General features: G+C 41.4%; 1 protein-coding gene across 1 annotated transcript in view; it reads right to left on the minus strand.

The window, feature by feature from the left end:
• Positions 1-18,332, minus strand: part of AGO3 (argonaute RISC catalytic component 3) — a 114,914-nt gene extending 96,582 nt beyond the window's left edge. Inside the window, exon 1 of the mRNA XM_004614250.3 lies at positions 18,025-18,332. Coding sequence (XP_004614307.2) covers positions 18,025-18,043 — 19 coding nt within the window. The 5' untranslated portion in view covers positions 18,044-18,332. The remainder of the gene's footprint in view (positions 1-18,024) is intronic.
• Between the last annotated feature and the right edge of the window lie 5,462 nt (positions 18,333-23,794).

Below are 23,794 nucleotides of genomic sequence, written 5' to 3' on the forward strand. Positions count from 1 at the left end.
TATTTTTATTCTCAAGCCATCATGCTTATTATAGCATTGCATACAGTTTATAAAATTGGGCATGATGCTTCCACTCTTCTTTTTTTTTCATTACTGCTTTGGATAATAGCAATCTTCTGTGGTGCCAGGTAAATTTTAGCAACATCTGTTCTATTCTACGGAAATTTTCTTAACAACTGCATTAAATCTGTATAATTCTTGGAAAGGTGATAGAATATTCTGTATTCCGATTCCTTCTCACCCTCAAGGAGTCTCAGGACTCCTCCTAGTCATTCTCAGTCAGTTGGCATTCAGTGCTAGAGCATCAGGATGGGAATGCTGCTTAGTAGCTGGGGATTACCTGGACAAGCCAATGGTGCTCGTGGGCCTTATTTAGGAATGCACCCAGTGATGCTTGGGGGGATCTTGTGATGCCAAAGACAGAACTGGGTTGGCCACATGAAAGGCCAACAGGCCCCAGGATGACTATTTTAACAATGCTAATTCTACCAATCCATGAGTGAGTATCAGTATCTTTCCACTTTCTGTGTCTTCTTTAATTTTTGTTTCTGAGCCACTCATAACGATGCTGAGAGGCTACAACTGGCCTAGTGCTCAAGGGTCACCACAAGTAGTATTTAGGGGGACCATGCAGTGGCAGAGATCAAACCCTGTATGCAAATGAGCCTCCGGTATGCAAACCATGTGCACTAGTTTTTTGAAGTTATTTCCCTGAACCTCTTATAATTCTTTTAACAACTTTCCATTTTCTTGTATCTTCTAATTCTTTTAACAACTTAGTTTTTGAATTACGAGTCTTTTACCTAAATTGTGCTAAATCTTGCTAAATCTTCCTAGATATTTCATTCTTTCTGACACAACTGTATATGAGAATGTTTTTAACTTTTCTTTCTTCTATTATTCACTTGTTCCCATATAGAAATACAACAGATTTAAGCATTCTTATTTTTTTCCCCACCTGTCAATCTAGTGGTCAAGTGAAGAATTTCCTAAAGTGGGCAATACTAACCCCTGAGTGTGCTGGAATGACCTAGGGGAGGACTTTCTATTTGTTCACTTGAGGAAGGTAGACTTCAGGAAGGGGCACTCCCCGCTCGTCCCCTCGGAAAAAGGGACAGTAAGCCTGGGAATATCTGGGCCTGGTGTTTCTAATTTTTTTTTCCTTTTTGGGTCACACATGGCGATGCTCAGGAATCACTCCTGTCGGTGCTCAGGGGACCATCTGGGATGCTGGGAATTGAACCTGTCGGCCACGTGCAAGGCAAACGCCCTACCAGCTGTGCTACTGCTCCAGCCCCTCTAATTTTTTTTTTTTAAGCGAAAGCTTTTGAGTTTTCTAACATCATCTGCAAACGGTGGTAACTGTACAATATTTTTTTGTCTTGGATCCCTTTTCTTTCTATCTCCTACCTAATGCTCTGGTTAGATCTTCCAATACCATGTTCAGTAATAGAGGTTAGGGATATAAAATCCTAGTATTGTGCCTGATCTTAGAGAAAAAAAGCTTTGTTTTTGCCACTGAGTATGTTACCCCTTTGGCTTGCTGTATATCACCTTTACTATTTTGAGGTTGTTCAGTTTTTTCATAGATGCTAAATCTTGTCAAGCTTTTTCTGCCTCTACTGATATGACCATATGAATTTTATTCTTTCGTGTTTGTGATGTATTACGACTGAATTGTATATAGTGAATCATACTTTTATCCCTATAATAAATGTCACTTAGTCATGATGCATGACCCTTTTAAAAAACTATTGATTTCAGCTTGCTAAGATTCTATTGAAGGCCTATGCATATACATTCGTCACATTCATCAAGGATACTGATCTCAGTTTTGCTGCTTCCTCTTTTTGTGTGTACATGTGGGTAAGTGTTCATGGTTTCCTCCAGCTCTTTGGTCAGGTAAAATTTCAGAAAGTGCTCAGGAGACCATATTTAGTCCCCATCAAGGGACTAAACCAGGTTGGTCCCTTGCAAGGTAAGCACCGAAACCTTGTACTATCTTCTTCAATCCTGTTTTTGTAATGTCTCTGATTTTGGTATCAATGTATTGCTGGCATCATATGAAACTAACATGGGGGGGGGGCAGAGAGAGATAGTACATTAAGCAGGGAATTTGCCTTACATGAGTCAATCCAGGTTCAATCCTGGGACCTCTTATGGTCTCCTGAGCACCATAAGAAGTGATCATTGTGCATAGAGCCAGGAGTGGTCCCAAAACAAAATGTATAGCGTATTAAATATATCATATGCCAAAAAAAATCTTCAGAGGCCTTAGAGATAGATTCTGTATTTTATATATATATATATATACATATAATTAATTGATTTTTGCTTTTTGGGTCACACCCAGCAATGCACAGGTGTTACTCCTGACTTTGCACTCAGGAATTACTCCTGGCGGTGCTTGGGGGACCATATGGGATGCTGGGAATCGAACCCAGGTTGGCCTCGTGCAAGGCAAATGCCTTACCCACTGTGCTATCACTCCAGCCCCAGTTCTGTGTTATATTAAGGAAACTAAAAAACTTTAAACATTTAAAAAAATCCATATAAAGTAAAACTAAGAATTGCTGAAAGGCTATAATTTACTGGTAGTCATTCATTTACTGATTATCTGCTTGGGAAGTATCAGTGTCCCTAAGAGGCAAGCACTGTTCAGGTTCATGTGAAAAATAATTTTAGGGCCAGAGAGATGGTACAGCAGGTAGGGTGTCTGTCTACAACACTGCCAACACAGGTTTGATCCCAGGCATCCCAGAAGGTTCCCTGAGCCCAGCAGGAGTGGTTCCTGAGTGCAGAGCCAAGAGTAACCCCTGAGCATAGCCAGGTGTGACCCCAAAACAGAACCAAAATAAAAACAGAAAAAGAAATATAATTTTAATAATAATTACATAGAACTGAACAACAACAAAAACAAACATCTGATCCCCATAAAGTGCTCAAGCAGGTATGGAGCAGATTTTTTTTTTTTGCTTTTTGGGTCACACCTGGCGATGCACAGGGGTTACTCCTGGCTCTGCACTCAGGAATTACCCATGGCAATTCTCAGGGGACCATATGGGATGCTGGGATTTGAACCCAGGTTGGCCACGTGCAAGGCAAACGCCCTACCCGTTGTGCTATCTCTCCAGCCCCGGTATGGAGCAGATTATAATGCATTTATTTTTCATCGATCAGGTGCTAACAAATGTCATGAAAGAAAGTGAATTATGGGTGTAAGAAAGAGTATGCCTGGTGATGGTGGGGAGCAACAGTAGGTAGTTTATCACGTTAGGGAGCTATCAAAGAAGGCTTCTGAAAGTACGCTAAGCAGGCAGAAAACTAAAGAAAACAAGTCATGTGAATATCTGAGCAGCATTCCAGGCAGAAGAAAAATAAAGTATAAAGGACAAAGCAGATGCTTGCTTGATGTTTGAAGAACAGAAAACAGATCGCTATGCCTGGAGCAGAGTGTGCAAGAGAGGAGCGTAAATGAGATCAGCCCTTACAAAATAAGGTCTTTGGATCTTTTTGTTTGTTTGTTTGTTTCTTCTAAGAATAAGCAACAAAGGGCTCTAAGTCAAGAAGCACTATGATCTGGCTTAAATTTTTTTTTTTTAAAGACCATCTCAAGCTGCTATATGAAAAATAATTAAGGGTACAGCAGGGAGACCAATTAGCAGACTAACTGTTCAGACAAAGGTTAATAATGTTGATTTAGGTTTAGAATGGTAGCAGCTGAAGGAATGTTGATATCGACAATAATTAGAAAATAAACTGGGTGAGAACTGCTAATGGACTGAATAAGAACTGTGGGATATGAAAGGAAAGAATCATCAAGGAGGGCACAGGGAGGAGGAAAAAGGAGGGGAAAGGATGAAGAGGAGAAGAATGAGAATAAGAAGAAAAAGAAGAACAAGAAGAAAAATGGAAATGTTATTTACTGAGAAAACTCTGTGATAAGAGTTAAGTTTGGAAAGGAAATGAGTTTTAGAATGTGCTAAGTTTAAAACTATACATGTATGTAGATAAGTTCAAGGGAGAAGTCTAGGCTGGAGAGGTAAAAGCTGGCATTCTCAAAGCTGGAGAGAGAGTACAGAGGGCAAGGAGCTTGCCTTGCATATGGCTGACTGTGGTTTGATCCCTGAGTGCAAAGCCAGGAGTCAGTCTTGAGTACACTACTGGGTGTTTTTCCCTCATCTCCCCCTCACTCCCCGGGAAAAACGAAAAAAAAAAGCTAGACTTCTCAACACATTGGTGTAATTTATACCCACAGGGCTAGGAGATAAAGCAGACTATGACAGAGTATAGAAGAGTACTAAGTCTTGGAAAGTTCCAACATTTAGAGCTTGGAAAGACAAAAATGAGCCAATAAAAGAAAAAGAAGTGATAGCCACAGGGTTGGAAAAGGAACTACAAAAACTGGTATCTAGGAACCAAGCAGAAAAGGAGTGTTTCAAGAGGGAACCAACTTAGTCAAATACAGTTGAAAAGTCAAATAAAATTAAGATCTGGGTACTACTGGGTTTTAGTAAACTCTTTGTTGATGAACAATTTGAGCGAAGTAAAAGTAAACAGAATTAAGTTTTATTTTATAATGTCCTACCCAGACGGCTGGAGGGATAGATAGTACAGTGGGTACAGCACGTATCTTGTGCACAGTCAACCCAGGTTTGATCTTTGGCATCACATATAGTCCCCTGCCTGTTCTGCAGTAATAGTCACGGCAGTAGGCCAGTTTTTCAACCTTTCTACATTTGCAGACTGACAGTGTTGCACAGGACAGTGGCTGAAGAACTTTGTTTTAGGTCCTAGCTATTTACAGGAGGAAACTAAATTATATCATAACAACTGTCCACAAATTGTATGACAGAAAACTCAGACTGAAAGACACTTAAAACACAATCACAATGGGGGCTGGAGCAATAGCACAGCGGGTAGGGCGTTTGCCTTGCACGCGGCCGACCCGGGTTCTAATCCCAGCATCCCATATGGTCCCCTGAGCACCGCCAGGAGTGATTCCTGAGTGCAGAGCCAGGAGTAACCCCTGTGCATCGCCAGGTGTGACCCAAAAAGAAAAAAAAAAAAACAATCACAATGTTTAGAACTTATTTGAATTCCAAGTTTTAAAAAAAAAAAAGTAGGGGACTGGAGAGATAGTACAGCAGGTGTAACACTTGCTTCTCATTTAGCCAACCTAGGTTTGATCCTTAGCACCGCAAATGGTCCCCTAAGCATTGCCAGCAGTGATTCCTAGCATACAGCCAAAATTAAGTCTGAGGACTACCAGGTACAGTCCAAAACCACCACCACCAACAACAAAAACAGCTGGAGCTCATACAGGGGGTTAAGGTATATTATGGGTTTTGCAAGTAGTTGACTCCAGTTCAATCCCAAGGTCCCTCATAGTACCGTATCCTTAGGTAGGGACACACATATGCATAAAACTCATTCAAAAAGGAGTAAGTCTCAGAAGAGAGCAGCATGCTGCAGAGATGTCTCTCCACCCCATGCCAGGCTGATTTCACCGGGGCACCTTGAGAGAAGGAGGCATTGTCCCTCCACCTGCTGCTCCATCTGAACACCGGCAGCAGCAAACCTGAATCCAATCACTGCCACGCCCATGGCCAATCTTCACAGGCTCCTCCGGAGCCCCCCAAGCATGAGAATGAATCCACTGAAAAATCCAGATATGTGGGAATTATGACTGAAAACTCCAGGTTTCATGGAGTCAGGAGTGGGCAACCTACCCCGATATCCCTGCCCTTCCAGTTTCCTGGCAGGCACACCCCAGAACTGCCTCTGGGCACCATTTAGATGCATTAATGGCCATGATCTAGAGACTCATAAATAAATCTTGGAATACAGTGGCACACTGCAGAGATGTCTCTGGACCCCAATTATTTACAATTTTAGAATTCCAGGAGCTGTGACACCTCTTACTATTCATAACATGCAATACAAAATAAATTATTTAGCATCTGCCTGTGGGCTAGGGTGATAGCACAGCTGGTAGGGTGTTTGCCTTGCACATGGCCAACCCAGGTTCGATTCCTCCGCCCCTCTCGGAGAGCTGGGCAAGCTACCAAGAGTATCTTGCCTGCACGGCAGAGCCTGGCAAGCTACCTGTGGCATATTCGATATGCCAAAAACAGTAACAACAAATCTCACAATGGAGATTTACTGGTGCCCGCTTGAGCAAATCAATGAGCAACAGGATGGCAGTGACAGTGACAGTATCTGCCTGTGGGGCAGGCTTGAGTGATGGTAGGAAAATTTGAAATAATGGTAGGGGAAAGTGTAATGGTGATGGGATTGGTGTTGAAATATTAAATTCAATCAATTATTGTGAACAACTTTATGAAAATGAAATTGAAAAAAAATTTTCTTTTTTTACTTTTTGGGTCACACCCGGCAATGCACAGGGGTCACTCCTGGCGGTGCTCAGAGGACCATATGGGATGGTGGGAATTGAACCTGGGTTGGCCACATGCAAGGCAAACACCCTACCCACTGTGCTACCACTCCAGCCCCGAAATTGAAAAATTTTTAAAAAGAATAAGGACAAGTATAAACGTGAACACTATGTATATTTGATAAAATATAATTTTCCCGTGGTTAATGGTACTGTGGCTTGCTTTTATAGATATCTATACTTTATAGATACTTATGAATGAAATATCATTATGACTAGAATATGCTTCTAAAAATTCAGGAGACGGATGAGGGCCAGAGAGATAGATATTACAGTGAGTTATGCGCCCACCTTGCATGTGGCTGTTTTCGATACTCAACACCCCAAATGATCCCCCTGAGCTCAGGAGGAGTGATTCCTGACTTATCCAGGAATAAATCTATAGCACTAGCAGGTGTGTCTCCCTTCCCCCCCAAAATTAAGGAGGCTGAATGTGAGTAAAAAAAGTAAGACTGTTGCCTTGTCTGCAGCCAACTTCAGTTTAGATCCTTGGCACAACACAGGGTTTCCTAAGCACTGCCAAGGTGTCTTCTGAGTACAGAGCCTGGAATTGCTCTGAACATTACTAGGTAGGGGCCAAAAAATCCCAAATAAATAAATAGGAGAGAGGAAGTTAAAAGACATAATGCTACATAGGTTGAAATTTGTTTCATCTGGGTGACGGGTAAATGGAAATTTATTCTACAAGTCTGTTTATCTATATACACAATTGTAAGAGTGACTCAAAAAAGGAAGAGACGTGTCATTTTCTTTTTTCTATTTTTTTTTTTTTTTTTGCTTTTTGGGTTACACCTGGCGATGCACAGGGGTTACTCCTGGCTCTGCACTCAGAAATTACTCCTGGCGGTGCTCAGGGGACCATATGGGATGCTGGGAATTGAACCCAGGTCGGCCCCTGCAAGGCAAACGCCCTACCCGCTGTGCTATTGCTTCAGCCCCTGAGACATGTCATTTTCTTTGCATACATAAATTCTTTTTACTATTCCATTGTACAGATAAGGAAATTAAAGCTAATGAAGATTAAATGCACTGCCAACAATGTCCAAGCTTTTTAAAAAAAATTTAATTTTTGAAAGCAGTTTTAGGCTCACAACAAAATTGAGCAGAAGAGACTGTCCATATGCCTTCTGTCTTTCACATATGTACAATCTCTCCCCCAATATCAACATCCTTGCACCAGAATGGTACATTTGTCACAATCAACAACGACTTGACACATCATCATAAAGTGACAGTTAATTTGAAAACTAGAGCTTGTCTCCAAAACCTATGCATTTTCCCTTTATCACACTCCCAATTTTCTTCTACATTAGCAGAAATTTTACTGGATGTCTATGCTGATAGTGCTGATTTTTATACAAACTAGTGAGGAAAATCCTGTTGTATGTATTGGAAAGGAACAGATTTAACATTAAAACTATAAAATCATCATCAAATGTCAAAATACGTTTTTACTGGAACTTACCACTTGTGTGATAATTTTAAAGTGAAGAAAGTCTTATAAATACTTGTTCACTTTGCATTAAGAGATTAGAAAAAATTTTTAAAGTATGTACTTATTTTGTTAATTTCTAATTCTTATTCTTTTTTTTTTGGGTCTCAAATACATATATTCATGATTATGTTTCAGTGCACTTTTACCAAAACAAGTCAACTTTCCACAATCTGTCTTTATTAGAAATTTACAAGTTCTTTTCAATTAATGCAATTACTAAGTGCCCTGGGTTGGAGTGATAGCACAGCAGGTAGGGTGTTTGCCTTGCACGCTGGCCGACCTAGGTTTGATTCCTCCATCCCTCTCGAAGAGCCCAGCTAGCTACCGAGAGTATCTCGCCCGCACAGCAGAGCATGGCAAGCTACCCGTGGCGTATTCGATAAGCCAAAAACAGTAACAAGTCTCAATGGAGACGTTACTAGTGTCCGCTCAAGCAAATCGATGAGCAATGGGATGACAGAGACAGTGACTAGGTGCCCTATCTGGAGAGCCTAAATCCAAAGATTCATCAAAACAGAAAAGAGCCTAAATAAAATAAAGTGAGTCACTGAAAAACACTATAAGAATGCTTTCAAGGTTGCAATCAATGTAAAATAGAATTGTTGAAAAAAAATAGCTTTTAGTTTATTTCTATGATAATGCACGTAAAAATAATATTTAATTATCTACACATGCATAATAACTGTATTATTTAAAAACACTGACTATAAGAATGCTTTTAGGGTTGCAATCAATCTAAAAAAAGGTTGGTGATAGAAAATATCTTTCAGTTTGTTTCTATGATAATACACCTAAAGATAATATATTTAATTCTCTCCATATATGCATTGTAACTATATTATTTAGAAATCAAATTTTGAGTTAGTTGTTTTCCCCCCTCATGCCTTATAAATCAAGATAGATGCCTATTAATCAAAAATCACACACACTATTATATGCTCACATCACTCTATTAACACTTTAAAATATTTTTTCTTTTCATTGTTCTAACAGATCTTGAGGTGATCAGATTTTTTTTTCTTTTTGCGTCACACCCAGCAATGCTCATAGGCTACTCCTGGCTCTATACTCAGGAATTACTCCTGGCAGTGCTCAGGGGACCATATGAGATGCTGGGATTGAACCCAGGTCAGCCACAGGCAAGGCAAATGCTCTCCCCACTGTACTATCACTGCAGCCCCAAGGTCATCAGATTTAAAAAATAAAAATATAGAGTTCTTATTTAATTTTTTTCAGATAAATGATGGGTAAATAACTGTGCATGTTCCTAACATTATACAGAATATAAACCTTCTAAAATTTGTCAGCTTATCTAAATTCCAATGTAACAACATTTCCTATATTTTATCTAGCAACCATAATTGGGATAAATGAGGAATTTATTTATTTTTTATTTATTTATTTTTGGTTTTTGGGTCACACCCGGCAATGCACAGGGGTTACTCCTGGCTCTTCACTCAGGAATTACCCCTGGCGGTGCTCAGGGGACCATATGGGATGCTGGGATTAGAACCCGGGTCGGCCGCGTGCAAGGCAAACGCCCTACCCGCTGTGCTATCGCTCCAGCCCCTCAATGAGGAATTTAAAAAAAAACTCATCATCAAGTTTAAGTATCCAAAATTTTTAATATAAATGGAAGAAACAATTGTTAATATTCTTTAGGTGAACCATATTTTAGTTAACAAATACATGTATCACACACTGTAACTGAAAATACAATTATATAAAAATATAAAGCACTATTCAGAATTCTTTTACTCTTAATTTTTTAGTAGCTATTGTAAGTACTGACTAGTATCAATTACCATATTAAACTTCAAACATAAAACCATACATTTTCAAAGCAAATGTATATGACGACTGCTTCAAATATATCATTAAACAAGTACTAATTGTGAGTCCAGATCTAATGAGTGTCTACAGCAAATATGACTAACGAAAACAAACACTGAGTAAGTCAAAATAATTACAGCAAATTATAAATTTTCACTAGGAATTATTGTTTAATATTCATGGTCTATCTCTTGCTCCAATGGTTCTACCTATGAATTAGAATATTTAGCAAAAAAAATTCTATCCATAACTTAAAAAAAATCAAAACCAAGTAGCTTGAGAGATAATACAGAGGTTAAAGTATTTGCTTTACATGCAGCAGATCCCAATTCAATCCCAGCACAGTGTATGGTCCCGAGTATCAGGACCAGCAATTGCCCCTATGCACCATCTGGTGTGGCCCCAAACACAAACAAAACTGACAAAATAAAAGGTTCTGTTAAATAAGTTAAGTCTACCATGCTACACAGTAAATATCAGCATTTTGTAAACTAGTAAACATCAGAGACTTTAGTAACCTCCTAGTTATATTCAATGAACCTGTCCAAATATACTGTACTTCATATCATATTACAATAACAAAATTCATTACAGTTAATCACTTTTAGAACATGCAGCCTCATGGCCCTGGAGATCCTTTAGAAGTCAGGGGCATATGCCTTGAAAGGACCTGAATGAATTATTCAGTCCCTGGCACCACACTTTTCTCCAAACAATGGATGGGTGTAGCCTAAGAGCCCCCTGGGAACTGCTAGGTTTGACTTTGGGAGCCCCAAGCACCACTGGGGTTGCCATGATGGGTGCTGCATCTAAGCAGCACTGCTTCACAGGGCCCTAGCACTGAACCATCCTGCCAGGGTTGGTGGAGTACCACTGATCTGCGAGTGGTCCCTAAACACTGGTTGGAAGTCCCCCTACCGGCCATAACAAAAGGATAAATGATAAAAAAAAAAAAAAAAAGGACATTCTGCCTGCTAAGAATTAGATTTCCCAGATGGCTCTCAGGGGGGGTACTTTTTTTTTTTTATAGGGGCTACTCCCAGGCCCAGTGGAGCTTAAGGGCTAGCAGAATCACACCTGTAGAGCTTGGAGTGGGGTACTAAGTACTCAAGGGGCCACGTGGTGCCAAGGATGGAAATCAGGGGTTTCTTAGCATGTTTTCTACCACTGGTGTTATATCTCCCTCCTGGGAATAACATTTTACTTTATTATTTGGGATGGGGGAGGGGGTCTCCAAATTAAATAAATGAACATTCCAAACTAATAAATATAGCTTTTTATTCTAACCAAACCACAAAAAGCCCATATTTAAGATGTAAGAGAAAGAATCAGTTGTGTAACAAGATTTGCTCAATCTCAACACTTTTTAGAAAGCACTGGTTGGCCAAACAAAGTCATTAATAATTACATACAGAAACTCCAGATACAGAAAGGCTGTTCATGTCTCCTAACAACATAACCATTATGGTAGAAATACCACACAATATTCTTTCTCACATCTGTTTTGTTAATGAGCAAGAATGAGGGTCTATTGAGTATTCTAGACAACTGAATTAGAAGTAGGAAAGGATGGTGAATGCAGTTCATTCTAACAAACTGAGATTCAACAGGTAGGAAAAGGGAATGGTTTAAAATTATCTTTTAGAATTTTACATTCCTGAATAAAGAACTATCAATAGGTCCTTTCCCCCATCAATGTAAAATAAAAATGAACAGATTGCTTAAGATTTTGAGTTTAAGAAAAAACGGTTTATTAAATGAAGAAAATATCTATGTAATTAATTCACTGTGCAGGTAAAGACTAGTATTTTGGGGCTGGAGTGACAGATGAGGTAGAGCATTTGCCTTGTATGTGGAGACCCATGTTTGATCCCTGACACCCCATATAGTCCCCCAAGTCCTGCCAGGAGGTGATCCCTGAATGAAGAGCCAGGAGTAAGCCCTGAGCACTGCTGGGTGTGACCCAAACGAAACAAAACAAGAAAAAAGTCTCAAGTGTTTTAAACCTGTGGAAACCAATGTAAAAGAAGGTTACAGAAAAAAAAAAAAAAAGAAGAAGGTTACAGGATTTTCAACTATGATCAAACAACGTGACACTGAATATCCATCCTACTCTGAGCCAGGATAGTCCTTATATAACAGAGAATTCTCCCAGGAAAATTCTGGTTAACAGGATCTCTGCCTCTTTTCATACAATCAGAGCAGACTTACAGAACCAAATAAATACAAAGTTCCTACATGAAAGTACAAATTACCAAATTATTACATATAATTCGATTCGATGGTCCTCTGAGCCCACCAGAAGACAGACCTGAGCATTGCTAGGTGTGACTCAAAAAACAAATAAATTAAAAAAAAAAACAAATAAATTAAATTTGAAGAATGGATATATCATGTAGTCATGGATAATTTTTAAAAGTCTTCATGTTAACTGATTATACATTTTCTTTTACCCTTAAAATATTTATTTAAAAAATGTCTTTCTCCATTGGTACATAAGTACAATGCCTCTGACAGTATGACCACGCATAGCACAATCCTAAGAAAATAAATAACAAAATTGTTCTCATCTCAGTGAACAATTCTGCCTCTCTTATTCCCATGGTTTTATAACTAAAAATATAACTATAATTTTTTTCTGTAATTAAACTGTAAAAAATAGGATTTCATGCTAAAGCACTAATTATTTTTAAAATAAATTGTGCTAGCCTTTAAAAAATCAAAGTACATGATATTAAAACAGAAGGCTGTATAGACACCATTAAAAATTACTTAAAATATTTCATAAAAGGAAAGTAAAAAAAATATTAACTTTCAGTGTGGAGCAATTCACTAAGAAACAATTACATAGTATTTGAGGTTCTAATATAAACTTCTCTAGGATTCCATTATAAAATATTAAAAATATATTAATTCCTAAGAATCCTCACATTGAAGAAACTTAGAACAGAATTAGATAGCCAAGATGGATGATTACAAAACATTTACATCTAAAGTTTTATTTTTCCTTTTTGGGCCACATCAGCAATGCGCAGGACTTACTCCTGGCTCTGCACCCAAGAAATACTCCTAGCAGCGTTCAGGGAACCATATGGGATTTGTGAAATTAAACCTGGGTCAGCCATGTGCAAGGCAAACACCTTACCCACTGTACTATCTCTCTAATCCCCTACATCTAAATTTTTTTTTTTGGCTTTTTGGGTTACCTAAAATTTTTAGAAACAAAATACATATATTTCAAGTTATTGATTTAAACAGATACATATCTTTCCTAATTACCTTTTCAATTTAATATATAGCATAATAACTGTATAGAAGTACCAAAAAGAACAAAAATTTTGTTTTTGGTAATAACTGAGTCAGATTACACCTTTATTAGTTTACAGGTAATCATGTATAAATTACAATCAAGAATAAATTTTGATGGAGAGAAATAGTACAGGGTTAAGGTGCTTGCCTTTAATGGCACCAACTCCAGTTCAAATCCCAGCACCAAGTAATCCTCTGATGTCCCTAACACAGAACCAGGAGTAGCCCCTGAGCACCACTGTATAGCCCAAACCCACCCCCCAAAGAGGAATAAAATCTGCATTTCAAGAAGCCCAAGAATAGGGACCAGGGCGATAGTACAGTGGGTAGGGTACTTGCCTTGCATGTGGGCAACCTGGGTTCAATCCCCGACACCTCATAAAGTACCCTGATCACCAGGAGTGATCCCTGAGTACACAGCCAAAAGTAATAAGCTTTGAACACTGCCAGATGTGGCCAAAAATTTGTTAAAATTTAAAAAGCCTAAGAAGATAGTTGTTAATTCCCCAGATGTGAAGATAGCTAAATGAGCATTTTTCAGTAATGGCAATATGCAAGCTGAAGGGGAAAAACTTATCTGTAGGGCCAGAAAGATGGTAGAGCGGGTTGGGCACAGCCTTGTATGTGGCAACCTATATTCAACTCCTAGCAACCCATAAGGTCCCTTGAGTTCCACCAGGAATGATCTCTGAGCAGAGAGTCGGTTAGGTAAGCCCTAAGCACCACTGGGTATGGCCCCAAAACAAAACAAGAAGACTCATCTGTAGCTCAAGAATTCACAGAAGCTTTAATGAACTGTAGGTTGGTAAGCTTACAACTGGTAAGCTGGAACAGCCAGTGAAGTATGTGAAATACTTTAGATTTCAAAAGTATTTTTTTTTAAGATTTTGTCCACATTATCTGGGCATAATTTTGTTTTTCATATTTTATGTTTCTCAATCCAAAGATGAAAAAAAATTCTAATTTTGATGTCCCAGTGTGTAGCTTAGTAACAGAGTATTGCCATGCAATGTGTGAGGTTCTAGGTTTTCTCTCCAGCACACCACACACACACACACATACACATACACACACACAAAACACACGTTTTCTTTTAATTATTTTTTTAAGAAGGCAGGAACTCAGTGCTTGCCTTGTGTAGGTCACGAGTTCTATCCCTGGTTTCACTGTATTCACTGAACAAGACCCTGACACTTCTGCCATTTGAAAGCCCTGGCACCACAATGATGGTTAACCACATGGCTGTTAAGTATATGGGATTACTTCAACTAAATGATGTGACCCCCCCTCAACCCCCTGCCCAGTAAGCACCTCAACTGAAAATAAGAAGGAGCTCTGTGGCCAGGAAAGTACACCCAAAGAGCATAAACATGAAAGCCATCCCTGTTAAACATTACAATCAGAATGTACATTAGCACAACTAAAAGGTATGATCCCCTATTGAGCACCACAACCATCCAACCCCTTTTTCCCTTGCAACAAGATCAACAGAAGGAAGGGAAGGGGGTAAGTACATAAAAGATTTTAAAGAGTGACTTATAAAGTACTTAGCTTTCATACTTTGTTTGCAGGGTTGACAATGGGAGAGTTATATAAAAATTACCTATAACCCCAAATCATCACATTCCCTAAATCCCTGTTCTTCAACCTGTGATTTGTGGAAGAGTACATGGAAACTTTTTGGCAATGAGCCAAAAATATCCCAAATGGATCCCCCAAATCATGTAGCAGGCAAAGTGAGCAGAACGCTTCACTGTTTTTTATAGTACTTCTGAAATATTTCTCCTACTTTCCCTGGTCCACAGGTGCATAAAGGTTGAAGAATGCTGCCCTAATTAATATAGGAAATATAAAAATAAAGACAACTCAGTTTTAGAAACACACAAACCAATGTGAAAACAAATGATTAGCCGACTGATAGATAAGTCAGTCCAGGTAAACTTTTCCTTTAACAAAATATACAGATGAGGGGGACAGAAGGGTGGCTGGGAGGGAATCCTGAGATAATGGTTGAGAAAAGCTGATATTCCAGTGGATGGTGTGGTGCTGGAACACTGTATGCACAAAACCTTATCATTTAACAGTATTGTCAATCACACTGTTTTAAATTTAAAAATCAAAATTTTAAATAAAATTAAAGAAAAGAAATGTGGCAAAAAAAGCATACTAGTAAGAAAAAGCAAAAATTAAATTGAAATGCCCCATGCCCATGGGATCAGAGCAATAGCAATCTCTAAGCACTGCCAGGTGTGGCCCCAAAAAAGAACAACCTAGTAAATGGGAGAAGGTATTTCCACATCTGGTAAGAGGTTAATAGTCAAAACATATATGGATTGAAACAGCTCAACAATAACAAAAGTAAGCAACCCAATTTTAAAAAAAGAGCAAAAAATCCTTTGGGAAGACACTTCTCAAAAAAAAAAAAAGACATACAGAAGGGGCAGAGGATGTGCCACAGTGGTAGAACATATGCTTTATGTATGTGAAGCACTGAAATGAATCTCTAGCACTCCCCCCCTCCAAATCCAAAACAAAGATACAGATGGTCCACAGAAACAAGAAAATAAGCTCAACCTATCTTTTTGGGGGACGTGGGGGGCACACCTGGCTGTGCCCAGTGCTTACTTCTGACTTTGCACTTAGAGTTCAGTCCTGGCAGGGCTCAAAGGACCATATGGGGTGCTGAGAATATAACCTGGGTCAGCTGATGGCAAGGTAAGCACCCTACCCTCTGTATTATTGCCCCGGACACTCAACATCTCTTATTAGGAAAAAATAAATCCACAACGTGAAATCATCTAACACTGGTGAGAATACGCAAAGTCAAAAAGATGGGAAAACAGCCAATATTGGAAAGAACGTGGAGAAAAAGGAACTCTGGTACACTGGTGGTGGCAATGTAAATTAGAGCAGCCTCTATGGAAAGTGGTATGCAAATAACTTTTAAAAATAAAAATGGAAATTCCTATTTGATCCAGAAGCACAACTCCCAGGCATCTATCCAAAGTGTACAAAAACAATAATTTGAGGCTTACTCTTCAAGCCCTTGTTCTCTCTTGAACATGTGTCTCTCTTGCTTGTCTATGGCTCTGCTTTCTTTTTCCACCCTGGAGAAGCTTGTGTTCACTCTTGAACTTCCTCTCATTCTCACTCCTCAAATCTTTGTTTCATTCAATAAAAATTATCTTTACAGGAGATAGAGTATTTGCCTTACACACAGCTGACTCAGGGTTGATCCCTGGCATCCCACATGGTCCCCAGGCACTGCCAGGAGTAATTCCAGAGTGCAGACCCAGGAGTAAGCGCTGAGCATCACCAGGTACGGCCCAAAAACTAAAAAATAATTTTAAAAAATTATCTTGCTTCACTAAAGAAAAGCAGTAAACAATAATTTGAAAGGGTATTTGTACCTTTCTGTTCATAGCAGCATTGACAGCCAAAACATGTAGTTAACCTAAATGCCTAATAACAGATGAATGCAAAGAGAAACTGTCAACAGTATATGCCTTTACAATTAAAAAAGATGAAATAGTAACACTAAGACAAAATGGAAAGCTCTTACAACGAGTATTATGTTACGTAAAATAGAGTGAAAGGCCAAAAAACCTTGGTAGTTAGTAGAGAGAAGGAGGGAGGTGTGCAGAATGAGTAGAGGGGGTTTTCTTTTACGGGTGTGATGGCTCTGGAATTTTGGGTGTGGTATACAAATACAGAGAAATGAAGCTCAAGTTCCGTAATATTTGTAAACCAATGAAAATAAATTTACAATGAGTTACAGAAAATTCCAAATTTAGAATTAACCCTTCTTCCCATGCCAGCTCTAACCATCTGAATTCTTTTTGCATCTACTTGACAATCTTACATACTCCTTCACCTAGTCAACAACCGCATAGCATTGGTTTTCTTCATGTAAGTTTCTTCCTATCATATTCAAAGCCTCATTAAACAAATTTATTTTTGGTGAAGCAAAATAGTTTTTAATTCAAATTTATTTAGAAAGATGTGAGGGGATAGAAACGGAGAGAGGGGAGAGAAAGGGGAAGAAACTGATTAAAAACCGAAAGAGACATGAAATTTAGAGCTTGGAACACATAACACTCCCTAACCAATCTTCTGAAAATTAAGTTGTCTGGATGAAGCATACCTTCAATTTATACATGCCAAGTCCGAGCCTTTGGAGCTATTATGTAACACTTAATTTGTCCCTCAATAAATTCATTAGCACTATAAAGGGTACTTTTGCTTTAGAGTATGGCCCATGCTGCAACTGACCTCAACAGTGTCCCCCCCCCCCCCGAATAGAAAACTTTTCTCTTAAATTTCAAATTCCAGAAATGACAATTGGTTCTCTAAGGAACAGAGAATAATGGGGCGGGGAGGCCATCAGTTTTAATATCCACCTTTTCACATAAACTGGGGTCCACGGTGATGTGACATTTCCAAGATGCTCAGGCACTAGATTTCCATTCGGCTGCAAACATCGCAGAGAATTTGGGCAACGAGAGCAATGCAACCTGGTACCCACGGTTGCAGTTAACACCTTATTTCCAACGAATCCTCATCCTTTATCCCCATGCACCTTCCCACTACCTCTTTCAAGAGGTAACAACCGGGGAGAGGGCAGCCGCCCCGTGCCTCGACAAGCAAACCACTGGCGAAAGGTCACGCGCACCGTTACATCTCCCACTCGAGTAACAAAGCCCTGGCAAACCCTTCCAGAACCTTCTAAAAGAGAATGAGCTCGAACCCCAAAACTTCAGCCTTTTACGCCGCGTCTCCTCAGCGGCCCCGAAGAACTGCATCGGGGGCTGCGGGGAGGGGCCGAAAGAGGGGCGCTGTGGGGGAGCCCCCCCCCCCGACAGCCCGCACGTCGCGCCCGGACCGGGGGGCGCGGCGATGCTCGGGGGACCTCCGAGGCCGCGCCACTCACCTGCGGAGCCGATTTCCATTCATGGAGCTGGGGAGAGGGCTGGGGGCGAGAAAGGCGCCCGCCACGGGGGGGCGAGGAGACCGCGCAGGGGGCGACGCGGCGCCACGGGGACCCTCCGCCGGCCCGGAGGCTGGGGGCGACGGCTTCTCTTCCGCCTCCGCGCTCCGCACGACGCCCCCGTGAGCGAGAGCCGCCCTCGAGCGGCCGCCGAGCGCGTGAGAGGACGGAGTCGCGTGAGGCGCGGCGAGAGGAGCCCCGTGCGGAACTTGCGTCGCCCGCAGCCGCTGACGCTTCCCAGCCCCTCCACGACTGCGGCGCCGCCGCCGCTCTCCCCGGGGCCGCCCCCGGAAGCCCACTGGCGTCAGTTCCGCCGCCCCGGCTCTCTCGACGTCCCGGCGTCGCCTCTCCGGGCCCTGCGGCGCGGGCGAGGCGTCGGTGCGGACGCGGACGTGGACGTGGACGTGGACGCGGCCGGGCGCGGAGGACGCAGAGGAGGCGTCGGCGGGGCCGGGGCGGGCCCGGAGGGGGCGTGGCTGGCCGTGCCGGGCGGGTCGGAGCCGAGCTCCGTCCGCACTCCAGACTGTCGCCGGCTGGTGGGCGGCGCCTGGCCGACCCGTGTCGAGCTCGGCGGCGCAGTTTCGGCCGTGAAGCCTACCTGGGGCGTGAGCGGTCTGCGCTGCAGGATCCGGACTTTGCAGCTGAGTGGGTCTTGTGCCCTCGTTTCTCCCCCTCGGCGGACAATCAGTGACCACAACTGATCCCTCCAGATCCACGGGGTTGCCTTACCACCCCTTTCTGGGGGTGGGGCGGGCAGAGAATAGACAATATAGTACGGGAGAGTGTGGCTAGGAAACGGCTTAATACCAAATCGGAGCTTTCCATGTGTGAAAACTCTTGGAACCTCACCAAACCGAAAAGACCCGGACGCCTTTCCTGGCCCAAAAGATGGGGCAAGTAACAATCTCTGCTCTTCCAGACTGCTCTCCCTCGTCCCTTCGCTAGAGCTACCTCTCTGCTTCTAATGCACGCAGCGCACGAAACGCCTGTCTGTGGTTCCAAGAACCTTATCCTTTCTCTTGGCCCACCTCTCTCTCCCATCTCTTTTCACCCTTCTTTACTTCACCTCAGAGACCTTCCCAGACCATGGATCTATAATAGGACACCCGTTAGTCTATTACAGAATCTCCTAAACCCCTGTCCTAATCTGTATCTTTATTTATTCCGTGGGCTGGAGCGATAGCACAGCGGGTAGGGTGTTCACCTTGCACGCGGCCGACCCGGGTTCGATTCCTTCGCCCCTCTCGGAGAGCGGGCAAGCTACCGAGAGTATCCCGCCCGCACAGCAGAGCCTGGCAGGCTACCCATGGTGTATTCTGCCAAAAAACAGTAACAAGTCTCACAATGGAGACGTTACTGGTGCCCGCTGGAGCAAATCGATGAAGAACGGAGTGAGAGTGAGTGACTTATTCCGCATCCCCCTCCACCATGGTTACCTGGACCAGGCATTAACTGGTTATAAGTGACTACTGTCTTTTTTTTTTTGCTTTTTGGGTCACACCCGGCGATGCACAGGGGTCACTCCTGGCTCTGCACTAAGGAATCACCCTTGGTGGTGCTCAGAGGACCATATGGGATGCTGGAAATTGAACCCAGGTAGGCCGCGTGCAAGGCAAACACCCTACCCACTGTACTATTGCTCCATCCCAAGAAAGGCTATCTTTAGTTCTCCCCTCATCACTCTGAAACTTACGTTGGTCACTTAACTTCTGGGCTTCAGATTTTATTTAAAAATGGAGCATATTGTGTACTTTACATAGTAATACCAAGCAATGTACATAAAACAGTCGGGGTGGGGGGAAACTGCTAGTGAATTTTAAAAAGTATGTAATACAGGTACAGAAGGTAGGGTGCCTGCCTTGCATGTAGTCTAACCCACTTGGGTTAGATCCCAGAAACCCATATGGTCTCCTGGGCACCACCATGATGATTATTGGGTGCAGAGCCAGTAAGCCCAGAACACTGCTGTGGCCCAAACTCTCCCTCCCCGACACAAAAGTATCTGTCAGAGTCACCAACTTAAGGCATTTATTAAACTTAATAGATGAGATTTAAACCCACATCTGTCTCACTCATCCAATCCTGTCTCACTTCTACCTCCCACCTCTACCCCTTTGAAATTGCCCACCCCAATTTTATTTTCAGGCACCCATGCAATGTTCAGGGACCCTGGGTACCAATGATATCTGGCCCAGCTGTGCTTGCTAAAAGGTTCAATGTCCCAGCAGGCAATGCAGGACTTCTCAGACCCAGTAGTGATCAGGGGCCACCAGGGTTACATCTGATTGGGGAGAGGCAGTGGAGGGAAGCACACATATGATATAGGGAATCAAACTTGGGGCCTCCACATGTCAGACATGCAGCTCCCAATCCTTCCCAATTTTAAAGACTCACACTGGAAGTCACCAGACAAAACAATGTACCTTAAGAATCAAGTTTCCATCCTTGATTCCAGTAGCATCATACAACAGAGTCATCAAATGACTACCTTCAAGCAGCCTGATTCTGAAGCTGGTGCCTTAAAATGACTGCAGGTTTCTTTGGCTTCTAGAATGGACATGGTAATTTACCGTGGGGGTGGGCCACTGTCATATTTCATTGTAGATATTAACAGCAGAATTTAGATCTTTAAACTCAACAAATCTCAATGATGCCTTCCCATCTACTTTTGCTACCAGGGACCAACTTTTTCAAAATGATTCATGACACAATTATGAATTTTATCAGAACATAGAAAACATCTTTGAAGAGTTTTGCCCAAAACAGAGTTGTGTGAGACTCTTTCCTGACCATCTATGCACACCCTGTTTTTCAATAACCCCAATCCCAGAAGAGTCTATCTTAAAAGCATTTTTTGTTTGTTTTTTTGACTTCACCTGATGTTCTAGGTTTATTCCTCGCTCACCACTCAGAAATTACTCCTGGCAGTGCTTGGGGGACCACATGAGATGCCAGGGTTCAAACCTGGGTCGGGTACATGCAAAACAAGCCCCCTACTCACTTTACTACCATTCTGCCCCCAAGAGCATCTTGTTAACTGTCATAGTCCCAGTGCCTAGAATAGTACCAGCAGCTCCTGGTACATTGCAGCATTCAGCAAATACTGGGACAGACGGATGAACTAGTGGGTGTTAAGAAGAATGGCACTCAGGAAGCAGGCTAAAAACCTGTCCTCTTTCCTTTAGGCACTGATTGCTCTCAGAAGGGAAAACTATCAACTAACACAAAAATCTCACAGCATAAATTTCAGTGTACTCTGAAACTTGAGTCGCTTAAGCAGTAAGCCAAATATTCAATTCAAAATTTATATTGCTGAGAATGGTCCTTGGAAACCTTGAACATTGCTTTGGTGCGTCCACGTTCCTAAAGCCCCAAATTATATTTTTATGTGTGTGTGTATGTGTGTGTCCAGAGAGTTAATATAGGAGTTGAGCTGCTTGCCTTGCATCTGCTGACCCAAATTTTGAATCCCCAGCACTGCATATGATCCCCTGAGCGTGGCCAGCAGTCACTCCTAAACAGATCCAAGTACAGGCCTCCTCTGAGCACCCTCTCCCCTCAAAAAATATACATATGATTTAAACTAGAGATGTGACTCAATGATAGTAACTGCCTTGCAAGCATGAGATCAGGGTTTAATCCTCAACACAAGAAAATGAGGAGAAAAAAAAGGTTTAAAAAAAGTAAAACTAAGGGGCTGGAGCAATAGTACAGCGGGTAGGGCATTTGCCTTGCACACGGCCGACCTGGATTCGATTCCCAGCATCCTATATGATCCTCTGAGCACCGCCAGGGGTGATTCCTGAGTGCAGAGCCAGGAGTAACCCCTGTGCATTGCCAGGTGTGACCCAAAAAGCAAAAAAAAAAAAAAAAAAAAAAAAGTAAAATGAAGAGAAGGTAGTAAAAATCAACTTCAAATAAATTCTACAAAAATATTTATATAACTTTCCCCTAGCACCATCAGGAGTAATTCTGGAGCACGGCTAGGAGTAATTCCTGAGTTCAGAGCCAGGAGTAACCCCTGAGCATTGCCAGGTGTGACCCCAAAACAAAAACAATTTACATAACTTTCAAAAATTTTGCTTTTCAAGATGAAAACATAAGCCACAGACTGAGAAAAATATTTGGGAAAAAATATATATCCAAGAAAAGACTGTCTAGAACTCTTTTTTGTAGTTTTAGGGCCATATCCTGTGGTGCTCAGGGCTTACTCCTGGCTCTGAGCTCAGGGATTACCCCTGATGGTACTCAGGAACGATATGAGGTATAGGGGATTAAACCTAGATCTGCAAGGCAAGCGCCCTATCTGCCATACTACCTGTCCAGCCTTTGATGAACTTTTATGAACAGTAATAAGAAAAGCAACCCGATTTTAGAGTGCATAAAAATTATGAACATTTTCCCAAATATACCTGGAGAACAGGGGGCAAAGAAATATTTAAAGGGCTAAAGCACATACATGCCTGGCATGTGGAACCCCAGTTTGAAGGTCTTTAGGGTTCTCCAAGCACTGGTAGGTGGTCCCTTGTGGCCCCAGTATCAGTAGACATGAGTACATCTCACCAGCCAGATCCAAACTTTTATAAACTGTCTAGCCACACATCTGTTGCTGGGATTGTCTCCAGGAGCCCTTTCAGCCCAAAATACCTAGAGAATTTGTAAGCATACTTGAAAAAATATTGTTCAATAGATCTTAAGGAAAAGCAAAATGAGCTATCAAATACCCACTGTACCCAGTAAAGATAAGATGGCCATCTGTCTTCTCTGCTGGTAAAGCTTGAAGTCTAGCAAATCAGATTCAAGGACTTAATGCCTATAGTCATTCCACTTTCATATAGTCTTAGGTTAACTGAACTACAATAAGCACCATCATTGATGAAAGCAAATGGATAGAACCTATTTCTCTTACAAAGGCTGAAATTAGTAAATTTGAGAGTCGAGTTCAAATGTCCTACATCAGCAGTTTTTACATAGTAGAAAGAAAGCTACACTATACCACAGTGGGACACAATATTGTCTTTAGGGTTGAAGATCTGTTCCTATTATCTCTAATTCTAAGTAAGTCACTCACTGAGTCTCACATTCCTCATTTAGAAAAGTCAGAATATCTACAAAATGCAGACACTGCTAGGTATGTATGCAAGAGCTGTTAGCTCCTCCCCACCCCCAACCCCACCCCTGCCTTTCTGACCTATTAGTCATGATTGAGCCCATCTTCCCCTACACAAAAAATAAATAACAAGGAAGAAAATAATAAGAAAATTATAAGGAAGGAATGAATGCAGAACTCACATGTGTGACAGTTATACATCAGCTTAAGATAGAAAACCACATAATCTCCAAATTAGAGTGAGATTATGGTAATCTGATTACGTTTCTCCTTACCTAAAGATTCAGGAATGCTGAGTCCATTCTGTGTGCTCCATATCTCTTCTTCATTCCCCTCCCACCCTTGGGGTTCATGAATCACAGATGCCTAATTCATTCCAATTCTATTCACAAAATATTTACCCCTTGATATATGTGATTATTTTGAGATAACAATGAATAGAAAGTAGTTTCTGCTCCTAGGCATTTACAGGAAAAAGTAATGAAAATAGATTAGACTGTAAATTCTGAGTGCACTGGAATACCATCTATGACATTGGTTAGAAACAAAATTAGGTCTGTTTATTTTGTTCTCTTACAAATATCTCTGGAAAACAGGAAGAAG

The sequence above is a fragment of the Sorex araneus genome, chromosome 5 (assembly GCF_027595985.1).
Source record: "Sorex araneus isolate mSorAra2 chromosome 5, mSorAra2.pri, whole genome shotgun sequence".
In the NCBI taxonomy this organism is placed as follows: domain Eukaryota; kingdom Metazoa; phylum Chordata; class Mammalia; order Eulipotyphla; family Soricidae; genus Sorex; species Sorex araneus.